This window comes from Panthera tigris, chromosome D1 (assembly GCF_018350195.1).
Source record: "Panthera tigris isolate Pti1 chromosome D1, P.tigris_Pti1_mat1.1, whole genome shotgun sequence".
NCBI classification, from domain to species: Eukaryota; Metazoa; Chordata; class Mammalia; order Carnivora; family Felidae; genus Panthera; species Panthera tigris.
This window is the reverse complement of record NC_056669.1, coordinates 81,030,132-81,045,514: the sequence shown is the minus strand read 5'-3', so window position 1 is coordinate 81,045,514 and position 15,383 is coordinate 81,030,132. Positions and strand designations below refer to the sequence as shown.

The window sequence follows — 15,383 nt, the reverse complement described above, 5'->3', positions numbered from 1 at the left end:
TGTACTTTAGTGTAATAACAGAAAATCCCTTTTCCAAGAGTAAAAAACGTTAGTATATTTTCCTTAATGTTGGAGAAAATATGAAAAGGAAATAGACTGTAATCACTCTTCCTTAAGATGCATTTGCTTTAGGCTCTTAAATATATGCTCAGACCTTTTCAAGGCTTTGAGACACCAGCTTTTTAAGGTCCTGCTCAGCATTAACATTAGCTGATGCAAGGAGGCTTCATTTTACGAAGTGGTTAACTAACTAAAAAATGATTTTTTTTAAAAAAGAATATAATTAGTATTTTTTATCTAAGAATTTTTTTTATATTTATCTATTTTTGAGAGAGAGACAGAGGGTGAGTGCGGGGTGTGCAGAGATAGAAGGAGACACAGAATCCGAAGCAGGCTCCAGGCTCTGAGCTGTCAGCACAGAGCCCGACTGGGGGCTCAAACCAACAAACCGTGAGATCATGACCTGAGACAAAATCGGATGCTTAACCGACTGAGCCACCCAGGCACCCCTTATCTAAGAATTTTTAAAAGTCATAAAAGAACATACAGCCTTTTAAAAAACGTTCTGTAACATATCCAGTTGTAAAATAGACTTATCTTGAATATTTGTGTTTTCTTGCTGGAAGTATGGATGGAGATAAGAAAAGGCGAAAGGAAGGAGACCTTAAAGTTCAGAAGTGAAAACTGACACTAGGCAGAAGGCTGTGGGAACAATGTCCGGACCAGTGGCATCGGCTGCATCTAGGGCACCAGGCTCTTCTCAAGCAGGGAGGCTCCTGTCTTGGACTCGCTGACAGGACAAGGGCAACTCCATCCCATGTAGGGACTTTAGACTCTTTAGACATGATGCCCAAATTTATCAGGTACAGTGCAGAAATCAAGGGGGATAATAAATGGTATGTAATCCAGAGAACACTTTGGAAGACATCAATATGGCACAGAGGACAAATGAAGTGAAGTACACAGACGTTCAAGACACCTGTATTCATTTTATAAAAATCCCAAAGACATTTCTCTGAAAGTCAGTAGGTCCATGGGCAAAACAGAATAGAGACTCTTCTTAAACGTATGAAGACTTTGAGTGTGTCTCCCACCTGTGTGTCAGAGTGTGAGCCTGGGTAAGGGCAGGAAGGGAATGTTGACTAGGTCTTTCTTTGGGAAGGAAAGGCATTTGGGTACCTGATGTGGTGGGCTGATCATTCTGATGCAGCTGTTTTTTAACAGAGCTGTTCTGAAGCCACTGACCTGGCAGCCCAGATACAGTGGGGACATTCTAAGGCAGCCTGAAGAAACAAGCTCCCAGCCCTTTTTATAATTACCAAGTAATATATGAAGCAAAGACCCTCACTCCATCCCTGACTTACACTGCAGACTCCTACCCCTGGGGGTTCAGGAATGGCCAAACTATGGGGCAAGATTTAGGGACGGGGTGAATTGTCAGTTGGGAGTTAGGCACACTTATTGTGTTCACTACTTGCCAAGTAAAAAAATAGTGATCTTTGCTTTTTTGACAAATCTCTGTAAAAATAGCCTCTGCACCTGACCTACTCTGTTCTTTTTGCCATAATAAAAATCTTCATCTTCAAGGAAACACATGACCTTCTGCAAGAAAAGGGGAGCTCTGCTTCCTCCCCCCCCCCCCCCCCCCCGCCTTGTGAAAGGCATAGAGGTTCTACAGGGTCCTGACAGTTACAGAGAGTTTTGACTCCCTTTTGTGGAATGTTCCTTTTGAAACAAAAGAGGGGCTGATGGCTATAGACTGATGGCAGATAGCTATGGACTGGTTAAACGGACAGGTAAAGACTTGCTCTGCTGTATCAAATTGAGGGGAAATGTTCTTTTCTGATTGTGCAATGTACTCAGTCCCTGGGCTGCTGAGAAAAGTGAGTGGCCTGTTTCCATTGAAAAAAAGACTTTCTTCAAATTACAATCTTTTAAACCTCAATTTGAAATAACAAGTATTATTAAAGTCAGAGAATAGTGTACAAATATTTCAGTACAAATTCTAAGAGGTAGGAAAATGAGTACTCATTCCAAAACTGAATGTTAATGGAAAGAACAAATATTTAGGTTCATATATGAAAGGTCATGCCATATATAGATTTTTCCCATTTCAGTCTTATCAATTATATTCTGGGAATTTTGCATCTTGAAGTTAAACACAAAAATTAGTGTATAATTATTTCTTTTTCTTATGTTGATTTATTTTTGAGAGAAAGACAGAGCTCAAGCCAAGTAGGGTAGAGAGAGAGACACACACAGAATCTGAAGCAGGCTCCAGGCTCTGAGCTGTCAGCACAGAGCCCAATGCAGGGCTCAAACTCACGAGTTGTGAGATCATGACCTGAGCCGAAGTTGGATGCTTACCAACTGAGCCAACTGAGCCACCCAGGCCCCCTAATGTATAATCATTTCAATTTTACATGGAAGCTAAAATACAATTACATTTTTTTAGTTTGTTTATTTATTTTGAGACAGAGAGAGAGACAGAGAGCCTGCTCTAGTGTGTCAGCTGGGGAGGGACAGAGAGAGAAAATCTCAAGCAGGCTTAATACTGTCAGCGCAGAACCTGATGCAGGGCTCCATCTCATGAACTGTGAAATCATGACCTGAACCAAAATCAAGAGTAAGATGCTTAACCAATGGAGCCATCCAGGAGCCCTTAAAATACAATTACCTTAATAAAAATCTTCATATTTCCAATGTTTTATTACAGTTTTCAATTTTCATGCATTTGTCTGGAAACATTTACACGCTAGGCTTCAGCTTTTAAATTGGTGGAGAATTGAGAACAAGTTCAGGAACCTCTTGTCCTACAGGTCAATATATGTTTCTCTTAAATACAAATTCTTCCCCATCATCTCTGCTACTTCCCTAGGCTAAGTTCTCAGTGCTTTTTGTAGGACTATTTCTAGATCGTGCTATGGTTACCCTCCTCCCTGTCACTCCCCACTCCAGTCTACCCAATACAGATGACCATGACCAAACATTTCTGATAAAGATATAATCATTCCACTCTCTTTTGTAAGATAGATAGAAACCAAGGACCAAAGGGGCTACTGGGGGAGGGGAAAGCAAAATCACAGAAAGAGGAAGATAAGAAGACAGTCACGAGCTTTGTAAGCATTTGAGAAATTATATACATTTGGTCAAAATCGGAATGGATATAACTCTGAATATGTAAAATGCATCTTAAAGAAAATAAAGCAAACTTCTTAAACTTATAAAGATATTAAACTCATTTCTCTGGCCGTATAGGAAGAAAATCAGCCTGGGAAATAAATGGAAAGGAATATACCTGATTTCTATGTTGTGAAAATGTCCTTGCGGAAGGTTTTGGACTGAGCTCCTTAGTGGGGCACTGAGGCCGCTTCATGGTTAGGCCCCTTCCCTATTCCCTGTAGCTTTAATGATTTTAACTTCACCAATATTAAACTAACTGGTGTTTCCTAAGGCTACCCTGCTATTTCACACTTCCATGATTTTCTACATGCCCTTTTCTCTGTCAAGAATTTCCTTGCTGTCTTTGCCTGACAAACTGATTCTTTAAAATCCAGCTCACATATTCCTGGCTTCAAGGATTATGTTTTTGTCTCTTCAGATTCCTTCCTCTGTGTTATGATTAACCTTCTTTGCATGCTTTCTTGCACTGAAATAATGGATTGTACTTATTTCTTTTCATGGCTAGGGTCCCCCTCCTAGACATGATAAATCCTCAAGGACAGAATCGGTGTCTTTTTTTTTTTTAACTTGGTATTTCCTTAAGGAGCTTCCTGAACAAAATAGATGCCCAATATATGTGCAACCGGATCAAAATTTATGATGGAATGACTATTATCCACATCTTCCTTACAGCTGTGGCTGTCCATTGACAAGAGTCTTTTCTGGCTGATCATCATGTCTTTTCATTTTCAAGTTTGACAGCTAATGCCAAGGGAAGATCAAGGAAAAGTGGTTTGCATCTTGATGCCAGATTTTAAAAGTCTTTTCTAACTCTAAGGAAAGAGCAGAAGAGGTAACATGGCCACTGAGGATGAAAAACAAAATCCTTCCACAAGTGTAACAGAGTTTGTTTACATGTTCTGGAGTATAAATGTTTGAAAATAAGTGATGGCAGTTCAATAAGGTGTCAAATTCTACAGGCAAAGAGCCAGAGAAGCAATACTCCAAAAATGGCCCATTGCTTTCTCCTTTACCCCACCAACTGCACAGCTCAGGGAGATATTTTAAAAATCTGATCTTGTTTTAAACCATTAAAGTATTTTCCAGTGTCTAAATAGCAGCCAGTTCTCCTTATATTATTCATGACTGCTGCTGTCAGTGTGACTGGGTTTTTCCACAACTTAACTGAGTGTAGTATCATTTCCACTTTGCTACTGCCTGATAGTACTGAGAAATATAAGCTATAAAACTGCATTCGTCAAGAAATATTAATGGAGGAGGGTGGCTGTGTCTTTTTACAATGCTTAAAAGCCTAAGTTGTAATAATAAAAAGTTGGCTTTTATTCCCTGAAATAATCAAAAGAAGAACTTAAAGGAAATGAAAGAAAAATCCAACAGGATTACAAAATTAGGGCAGAGTGAAGGAAAAATATTTTGAGTACCAGAAGAAATCTAAAATAAATAAAAAATAATAATACATTTGTGAAACTGCTATTTGACCCAGACAATTGCTACTCAGTTATGTAACTGGAGACTCCTTGAAGTCTCTGTACAATACTCTCACTGGGGAAAGGCAGGATAAACATCTTTTTCTGAATACCTATCTGGATTCCACCAGCTAGCTGGGCTACATAAAGAAGACAGTGGATTCCTGGTGGTTTAGACAGAAAGCACCAGAGCAAAACCTTGTCAGTTGTCTGAATGATGAGATAAGGCCATGGAGGAAACTAGTTCTTTTTTTTTTAAATGGTTTTATTTATTTTTGAGACAGAGAGAGACAGAGCATGAGCAGGGGAGCGGCAGAGAGAGAGGGAGACACAGAATCTGAAGCAGGCTCCGGGCTCTGAGCTGTCAGCACAGAGCCTGACGCAGGGCTCGAACTCACAGACTGTGAGATCATGACCTGAGCCGAAGTTGGATGCTTAACCGACTGAGCCACCCAGGCGCTCCAGAGGAACCTAGTTCTTCACAACACCGGTCTATGCCTGAACAGGAAGGGAACAGTATCATGCCCTATTTTTTTTTTTTAAGTTAATTTATTTATTTGAGAGAGGCAGAGACAGTGCAAGTGGGGGAGGGGCAGAGAGAGAAAGAGAGAGAGAGAGAAAGAGAGAGAGAGAATCCTAAGCAGCTTCATGCTGCCAGCACAGAGCCTGACACAGGGTTGGAACTCAAGAAACCACAAGACCATGACCTGAAAGGAAACCAAGAGTTGGACGCTTAACTAACTGAGCCATTCAGGTGCCCTCATGTACTATTGATAACCATAGAACAAGGTGAAACTGTGTGGTTCAAGCTAATTAATTAGTAACATCTCCACACCCAGTAAACTGTTGCAAATCTCTCATTTAAAACCACCTATTATACATGTTTGAGAATTTCAGATCTGAAAGGAGTCAGGTAAAATCTCTGTTTTGGTGTCACAGATTTCAACAGGGCCAGTCCAATATATCTAGTTAACAGTAGAAAAGAAAGTTCAAGGATAATTGCCTTGTTAGTGTATTTGTAGAAGTCAAGTTCTACTAAATATATAAGAATCATGATATTTTTAGAATCTGCCTTTGACTCACTTAGTTTATGATACAAATCTTCAAACCATACAGAGAGCAAATAATTAACTTTCTACCTGTATTAAGTACTTCTTTTATTCTGTCTCTCAGCTCAAGAATGAAGCCTTTTTCCACCGAATCCAACAATTGCAGATTTTCAGAACATTTTTGTGGTCACAGATTCTCTTGAGACCCATTGAACTCTCCCCACACAGATTTGCTGTGTACATGCATGCACACACACACATGCTCCCATGCACACTCAACGCTGTGCACATAATTTCATTGGGCTCCGGGATCACATAATTTTATCTGTGGATACCAGGTTAGGAATTCCTGTTGTGTTGGTTTTGTGTTGTTCTGGCTTTAGATAAAATTAAGAAGGGCGAGACTGCCTTTGGTTCATCCCTCTCCTTTGCTGTGGACACTCAGTGTCTCATGTCTCGTGTGCCAGGTTTCACATTAGAGGACAAGGGTACAAGTATGCTGTACTTTGCCTTTTTCTGCCTCTTTTGAATGTCCAGAACTCCTCTATATTTTCTTTCATCTCTACCCAAACGATCGGTGTTTGGTAAATCATTAAACATCCTGCCTAAATTATAATAATGTTTTAACCAAGGCACAAGGGTTTATATTTGCTTCTGAGAAAATATCTTACCATAAGAGTTTTAAAAGACATTGAAGACCATGGCAAGGTTACCTGGCAAAAATAATTCTCTTTGGAGTTTTTCTCTGGCCTGCTGTGAAAAGCATCTTTTCTTCAGCCAGTCAGCTTCAAATTCACTGTAATGCTCATTTGGCCACGTGATATAAACCTTATAACACAGAAAGCAGATATCACCTATATGTATATTATGCTTCTATGTACTTTGGTTCATTATTGCTCTGTTTTTTAATGTTAATTTAAGATAAGCAGGGGATCCACCTAGCCCTTACTTCTTTTACTTTTTACTTTATTTTTATTTTCACTTATGTACTCACACGCATACAAACTCTTTTGGAAGACAGGAGAACTGAAAGCCAAAGTGATACATCTGAGCTCTGAGGCCCCTTAAATATCACAGAAAAAGTAAAATGTGATTCGATCTGAAGTTCTCATTTTGTATCTCCTAAATCTGTTGTTTCCAAAATTTCTGTGATGACTTAAAGTGAGCTATCACTGAATTTAATATTCCATCCAAGAGTATCAGAACGAGGAAATGATGAGGAGGAGGCAGATCATAATAATAAATGACAACAGCACTCTGAGTGCATCCTGTGTAACGAACACTACAGGCATAACTCCTCTAGTCCTCATACAACTCTAGAAAGAAGGTACTACTCTTATTCACATTTTCCAAGCGAGGAATGTCTGAGTAAATATTTCTAAGGTCACACAGCTGGCAAGCGGTGAACCCTGGGAGTAAAGTCCTTCAGTTCAGATAAAGACAAGAGGGGGAAGAGCCATGAGCTAGCTGTCACATTTGCTTTTCCGAGAACTATCCTCGTCACTTTGGAAGAGAGAAACACAGGCTGGTGGTCACATCTACTTGGTGGTTTTGAAAGCTTTGTTTTCCAGAGTTCTAGAGCAAGCCTTGCATATTGACTCACTCATTTGACTAAAACTACAGTCGTCGATACAAGTTTTTCAGTGTTCACTGCATGCCGGACACTGTGTTAAACATTTTTACCCATATTACCTCACTGAATTCTCATGTAATCTCTACAAACAAGTTCTGTCAGTATCCCTATTTTACAGATGAATAAACAGAGGCCCAGAAGCACTCTTGTTATTATAGAGATAGTTTGATTGTGTCTTCAGGGCTGTTCACGAAATTCCTTCACGGAAGGAATAATGAGCAATACTGTAAGTTTCATTAAAAACAGTAGTAGTGATAAAACTACGAACAACAATAACAGAAGCTTCCATCTACTGAGCATGCTTGCTTTGCCCCGAGCACTACACAAACATGGTTCTCTGTGTAGTTATAGACATGATCAAATAAAACATAATCCCTTCTTTAAGTTATTGGACAGTAGCCCCTTCAATGAACTGTGGAGATAAAGGAAAGATAATTTAGAGATAATTACCTTTTTTCTGTCAAACGTCAAGCCTTTAATACCAATGTTCACATCAAGAGCTTCGATGAGAAGTTTCCGTGCTTTTGCAGAATCCAGGTAGCAATCGGGGCACTGGCAATTGTCTCTCAGCCATACAGCAGGGTAGAGAGACTCCGCACCGTCATGCCAGAAGATCTGCAACAAGTGAGCCCCATCCACCACTTCTGCCTTTTGGATGGCACAGTGCATGTTTCTGGTTCTTGCAGGTAAATCCTGTCAGCTGCCTGCTGTGACAAATCTGCGTTAAAAGGAACCTCAGGCGGCTCAAGTCTGAACTTGACTTCTAAGAGTGTGAACAATTCAAGTGGACTCTGGCTCCTGCTGTTCAGTCAGCTGCCAGAGTCTGCGGCTTGACTGATCAATGCTGGGACCTTTGTTCTGATGAGAGTATCTCGTATGCTGTAAACAGAAACACAGTGACTAAAAGTACATAAGATAAACATGCTGAATCAGGATCCAGATGAAAAGAATTCCTTGTTTCTTCCAGAAATTTTAGATAATAAGTTCAGAACCAGTGACATAGGCACTTTGATAATTATGTTTGCATGAAAGCTCTGAAAATTTTTTTACAGGAGAAAAACGCTCCACAAATTGGAAGTATAACTAATCATATCTGTGCTATTTTAACTGACATCCAATTACACAAGCCTTTTGCAAAAAAAAAAGTGTTTTTATGATACTAAATTAGTAAACTTGGTCTACTGAGGGAAATTTTAATGCAATTATTGATTTTAACAGATACTATAATCTGGTACATTGTGCCATTTCTATCCTGCCATTTACTTTTTTACTAATACAATTCATTTTCTAAGTGCAGTATAAAAGTTCCCAGGCTCTGCAGGCTTCCCATTCTCATCTTGCTTGATTTGTTCTCTGGGATTTTCTGTTTTGATATAATGTGCCTTGATATTTTGGCTCATTTAATCTAAACCTTTACTGGGTATTTTTATGAACCTTCACTTTACTTTGGAATACATGACTTCTTTTTAGTAAGAAACACACCAAATTTGAGAACATGAAGTATGTATAGGAAAGGGAAAGAAGCGAAAAGAGGCACAAGGTATTATGGACTGAGTACATCAGCGTTGATTACGATTCCATCAATGACCACATATTTGGCTTTCAGAAATTGTGTCAGTGCTCTGAATTTCACTTTCTTCATACATTATTTTCCAGGACTCTAAACTTACATGGGAGAAATAGAACTTACATGGACAATGTAGAATTTATGTGGAAAAAGTAGACCTTCTTAACTTGTTCCATATAACGATTAGCCTATCATTAGTAGAAGGTGACATGTGATGATAGAAAGAAGACTTCATTGCCTTGGGATGAAGGGGAGGCACACACACATACACACTCATACACAGAGTGGCTGTGTAACAATTCCCTTCTAAGTACCAGGCATTGCAATAGGCACCGGAGGGTTCAATGACAAGCGGAATAAAATATGAAATACAGAAAATAGCTCTCTTTATTCATTCTTATATATACAGTTAAACTTATTCAAATAATACTAATCTTCTTTTTAAAAACATTTATTTATCTATTTGTTTGTTTGTTTATTTAGTGTGTGTGTGAGAGAGAGAGATCATGAGTGGGGGAGAAGGGCAGAAAGGGAGAAAGAGAGAGAGAGAGAGGGAGAGAGAATCTTAAGCAGGCTCCATGCTCAACACAAGCCTGACTTGGGGCTCAACCTTACGACAGTGAGATCATGACCTGAGCCAAAACCCAAAGTCGGATGCTTAACTGGACTGAGCCACCCAGACACTCCATAAGCATCTTCTTTGTGTCTGATATGCTGCACCAGAAAGTTCAAAGATTACCATGAAGTTCCAGAGTTCAAGAAGAAGTGAGATGATTATGAAAGTAAACAAGAAAATACGGCTTGGTCCAAATGGCACTAAGAGCTGTCTGAGAGGTTCCAGGACACTTGCTTAGAGAAGACGTCTATTTGAGGAAGTTTTACAGGATGTGATCAATGCTTCTGAATGCATACTAATTCCTTGTTCCTCTAGACACCCATATGGAGATGTGGCCACGTTTACCAGACATGTGGTTATACCAAGTCTTCTTCTCTTTACAAGGCTATGTTTTATCAGTGGGTGGCAAGCAGATGAGAGATAGAGAAGATTCTGGTTTCAAAGCAAATAAACACCAACCTGGATGATGGAATGTCCACAGGCAAAACAAAGCAGGAGAAAATGCATATATGTATGCTAATTTGTTTACCTTGTTATTTATTCTTTTTGCTACTTAACCTGATCTATTTATAAACTGATGGATTATTCATTTGCTAAAATTACTTGCCAAGAATCAAAGGCAAAAGGTACCTCAAAATATCAACACACACAAAATAAACATATGTAGCTTTCAAGCTTACCCTCTTTATACTGAGAACATAGCTATCTTTTAAAATACATTTTTAATATTGGTCCTGGCCTGATTTTTCAAAACAGCACAGGATGTATTTATCCCCCTGAAATAGTTCTTCAATTACAATGGACCATAATCAAGTGCCTTTTCATCCCTTCTCTTCTCTAAATCTACTCAACTTTTCAGCCTTTGCTTTATAATATGTGATCTCTAGATTATGTACTTTTCAGGGTGCATGGTCACTTTCCAGTTTACAAATGTCCTTCAAAATGTGTGGCTTCGAATTATACAATATAGAACAGATAGGATATTTCTAGTATAAAAAAGAAAAATTAATACCTTAATGAAGAAAGAAGGTTGCTTTTCTTTCTTTCTTTCTTTCTTTCTTTCTTTCTTTCTTTCCTTTTTTTTTTTTTTTTTTTTTTTTTTGCCTTGAGAGTTTGGAAGCATAGTGGCAATTGTTTACAGGATCTTACAAAAGAATAGCTAGTTTGGTTGTACAATAAGAATATTGGTTTTAATTATATTGATGGTAAGATTACAATATTAGTAAGAGTTTACATTTACCAAATGCCTTCTTCATGCCACTCATATTTGAAGTGCTTTACATACAATGACTCATTGAATATTCATTACAACTCAGTGAAAAATGTACTGCAATTACCCGAATAAGCCACAGAAAAAAGAGGTTAGGGGATATCAGCATACCGATGATAGTAGAACCCGTCTTATGTTCTCCAAGGGAGTAAGACAATTAAGAAAAAAATAAATCCGCTTCATTTATGTTTATCATCAAAATTCCATGTACGTTGATGTATACTCGAGACCCAACTCATTTTCCAAAATGTGTTCATTAATGAGTTTGAAAATGTTGTGGTTCAAAGGATTTTTATAAAACTAGAACTTGATACATTGATTCTTAATGGATACATTGTTTGAAGGGCACATTTTCCACCATAATAAACATTGTCCCTGTGCTTAAAGATGGCACTATGCCCATATCCCACTTACTGTTGAAGTGGTAACACCTACAGACATCTGTACCGACAAACACTAATTACATTCCAACCTGCCATTTGAAGCTTTCCACCTCTCTCTTTTTTCTTTCCTTCTTCTACTTAACACGTTTGAACTGGAGAGGAAAAAGCACACTTCCAGATATAGGGAAATCTGACTCTTTTCCCCAGCCTGCTTGGCCAAATGGATATCCTGAGGAGGGTTATTTCAAGAGAGTAGGTGTCATCAGGACCAGGGGCTGATGGGAGTTGCCCGAGGCACATGGGAGAGTGTGGAAGAACTGGAAAAACTTGGGTGTTGCTGAAGGTAAGTTGTTTGGGTATCTGTGAAGGAACCTGTTGGGTCATTTCTACTCTTCACTATCCTTTTCTCAGTTTGTGACACATGTGAATGATAATCTAAACAAAAGCAAGGAGAAATGGGAAAATGGTTTCCCTCTTTAACTTATCTTGGTTTATTTCAACCTCTATTGCAGCAAATGCAATGAACATTCAAAAAGAAAGAAATATCAAGGATCATCAGTGTTTAAAGGCAAATTCTTTCTGAAACTTAGACGTTTGTACATGAGTGGAATTTGTTGAAATCTGTTTTTCCATTTAGCCCACTTGACCTGTTAAAATTGAGCCCTTTTTAAGTTAAGCATCATGGACATGTAGTTATTTGATAAATAACTGTGTTTCTCTGAAGAAAAAAAAAGGAAAAGTAAATATTCCTAGCCATAGATATAGATATAGATATATAGGTATACTCTTTGTTAAATTCATGAATATATGCTAAAGTCATGAATATATGCTAAAGTCATTTTTGCTAACTTAAGAAGCACCTATAAAACAAAAATGTTTATTTGCTTTAGGACTAAATTATTACTGAGCTTCTCCTCATTCACAATTATACTTTGGTTTATGAAGTATCAGACTGGTTTTGGCGGGAAGGAGTAGATTTGCTTGTCCTGAAAAACAGATTTTGGATAAGGGGGATTTCAGTCTGAAAGAATAGATTTCTTTTAACTTAATCCAATCACTTGGGGTGTGTGTGTGTGTGTGTGTGTGTGTGTGTGTTCCTTTCTAGCTGACTCACCATATTTTTCCCCTTCAGAGTTATAGAAGTTTATTTGGGACTCCTGTTTGGCACAACTAAACTGTCTGTTTTAGAGATTATCCTACTTCGGCAATGGGTGTGGTTTTTGTCTTTTTAAAATTTTTATAAATTTGAGTTTTGTCAGCTCGTTTTCTCCAGCAATGTTTGGAAACTTGAGAAAGTAGCTCTGAAAGTTATTTTATGCATTGATCTTGGAATTAAAAGAACCTGGAACTAGAACTCTCAGAGCCTGAAAGAAACAACTTGTGATATAGGTGGGCTAAGTGCCCTCATCTGAAATGCAAGGACAATGGAAGCTCAGAGATACTGAGTGTGATTTGTCCAAGCCCACAAGGCTGGCTAGTGGGAGAGGTTGCTCCAAACCTGGGTTTGCCAGTTCACTGTGCACATATAAACATTTTCTAGTTCTAATAAAAGAGAGTGCAAAAATTCCTTGAACACTAATTACAGCTAATTTGAATCATAGGTTTTGGATAGGATTCTCAGGAAGTTGATGCAGAACCTTCATAGTTACTCTACATAAAATTTAAATTGATAGAAATTAATATGTCTGAAAAGCCAGATTCATATATTGGATTACTCACCCCTAAAATAAAACACTATAATTTTTTACTATTTTTCACAATAGAAGGAAAGAATAGAGTGGACTTATGTTATCGAATGTCAGTATCTGTTAATTTCCATCTTCTTTAGTTAAGTCATCAGACCTGCTATCAGATAGTAGGATTCTCTCCGGTGTTTGACCTCCTGATTCTAGGTAAGTAAGATCAGAAAATAATCAAAATGCAAGAAATATGCAAATTGCATGACAGAGAGAGAATTTGTGTGTGTGTGTGTGTGCGTTGTATGCATAAAACTATTTATTTTGCACTTATTATGTTATAGCCCCTCTGCTGATGCTTTCAATTACATTAACCTTATTTAATTCTTATTTAATTCATGAAACTATGAATTTAGTGCTATCACTTCTATTTTACAGGTGACCTTGAGCTTGGACAAGTGAGGTAACTGACTTGAAAGCAGAGGAAATAGTAACTTGACCACTACTCAGTACTACATCATGGAGAATCTGTGGCTGAATAATTTTCCAGGCAATAATTTTAAGTTACCAAAAATGTGTTATTAAAATAGTAGCCAAATCTCAAGTTTGTTGGTTGTTAGTTGACCTCACCATCCGACATTTCATCACTGCAAGAAGAGGACAGAAAGTTTTCCAGACATTACACCATAAAGGCTTAGAAGGTATTACTATTATTTTCTATATCAACCTTTAAATCATAAAACTAAACTCATTTCCACTTGGTAAGGTAGAGGCTGACCAGACTGTGAGTGTTTGAGTGTCTGAACTTTAGTATCATTTGAATACATGCCCACTCTACTCATTACACTCGCTACCTAAGAGTCTTCAACTTGTTTTTTATTTGTTTTTAACTTGATTTAGTGAGTGGCTGAGCTGCTTAATAATTCATGAATAGACTCCTGTGAGTAATGAATTCTATAAAGTCATCAGGAAAAACAGTCCTCATTCTCTTAAGTAGGTTTACCATTCTGCCTGCTATCTTGTTTAAAGTATCAAATTTTGTGCAAACACTTCCTTCCTAAGTTGTAAAAAGGAAAACTTTTTTATAAAAAGCTTCACTCTGGTAGCATTGCCACATTCAGACTGATACTTGTACATCAAAGTGTTTGTTTGCTGATATAATGTACATTTTTCTGGATCTAGATTTTATGACTGCTAAACCTTTGGACCAGAACATATATTCATTATGAGAAGTCCTATGTTTTATAATAAAATCAATTCAAGATACCTGTCATATCTCTTCTTGAGCTACATTCAAAAGCAAAACAATTGAAAGCACACACAAAGTTCAGTCTTAATTGATCAGTATTCTAGAAAAGCATGTTACATTCAGCTTTTTGGACTTCATGAAGGGCCAAGGTATATAATATGCAGTCCCTGTCTTTGGGTTGGATTGTGGATTATTCAGTGAATATTTCCAAATCCAGCCAGAACGTTCCCTTTCCCACCACCCAGCCTGTTTTTTAGACAGTATGCTCTCTGTCCCCTCTGTGTGCTTTCTGGATCAGCTTAGGGACTGTAAAGTAACTTGACTACTAGACTAAGCCAAACATAATTGGGAAAGGAAAGCTGCCAAGAAGCAATCAGATCCCCTGCATTCCAAAATCAAGCCTATTCCAAATGCCTGATGGACCATCCCCATCGCAGCCCACACGGCTGTAAGACACATGTGCCTGGATTTTCAATTGGATGCCCCCTACCTCCACCCCAATCCACAGACCTGAAGCTCTTCAAATAAGGCAAAGATGAGCTCAGTCATACCTGTTCTCAGATGTGCTTTAGGCGCCAAATCATGCAAAATTTACCGAGGAAAGAAAAAGTCAGCTTTGATCCTCAATGTCTTTTGGGGGAGGGAGCCTCCTGGTAACCAGCACATCCCAGATTGATCTGCCCGCAGTTTCCCTACGTCTGACATCTGATGTAGTGCTATTACTTGGGAGCCTTTCTTTCTGCTCCTGGCGGCTCCACAGAAGCCCTGCCCCCAGACACAGCTGAGGTTTGCAAATGAGGAAGGATGTCCCAACCTGAAGGTGTAGCAACTCCTGAAGGGAGCTGGGAAGGAGAAAAAGAGAGAGAGAGAGAGAGAGACATGGAAGGGAAGGAAGGAAGGAGGGAAGGGAAGGGAAGGGAAGGAAAGGAAAGGAAAGAGCTTTTATGACCTAGAGGAGAAGCAGTTAGAAAGAGAAAGTACTTGAACACCTATTAGTACCTGAAACCACAAAACCCCCAGACTCAGTGCAAAGCATTGCCTTAGTTCAGAGTTTTCCTGATAGAAGGAAAAGCAGTTCTCACCTGTCTGGTCTCCTGACCCTGAGCCAGCAGCAGCAACCAAAGCAAGTGAAGGAGACTCCTGTCTCATCTGTTCAAACTGACAGCTCTTTTACTCTAAAAGTCACTTGGAGAAAAGACATTGAGATGAACATTTAACAGGGAGGAGCTACTAGCGCCCACCTCAGCAGAGGTGAGGTGATGTCTACTTGCCCATAGACTATTCCATTTGA

The 15,383-nt window shown here is 38.6% G+C and overlaps 1 protein-coding gene across 2 annotated transcripts in view; it reads right to left on the bottom strand.

The window, feature by feature from the left end:
- The window catches only part of BBOX1 (gamma-butyrobetaine hydroxylase 1), a 58,422-nt gene extending 43,619 nt beyond the window's left edge, over window positions 1–14,803 (bottom strand). The window contains exons 1-3 of one of the 2 annotated variants that reach the window (XM_042958430.1): window positions 14,644–14,803; window positions 7,782–8,035; window positions 6,412–6,526 (exon numbers count right to left, since the gene is read on the bottom strand). In XM_042958430.1, the coding sequence (XP_042814364.1) occupies window positions 6,412–6,526; window positions 7,782–8,000 (334 nt within the window). In that variant the 5' untranslated portion in view covers window positions 8,001–8,035; window positions 14,644–14,803. Of the gene's footprint in view, window positions 1–6,411; window positions 6,527–7,781; window positions 8,099–14,643 lie in introns of those variants that run through there. The other variant, XM_007098478.3, reaches the window with a different exon arrangement.
- Window positions 14,804–15,383: the final 580 nt, after the last annotated feature.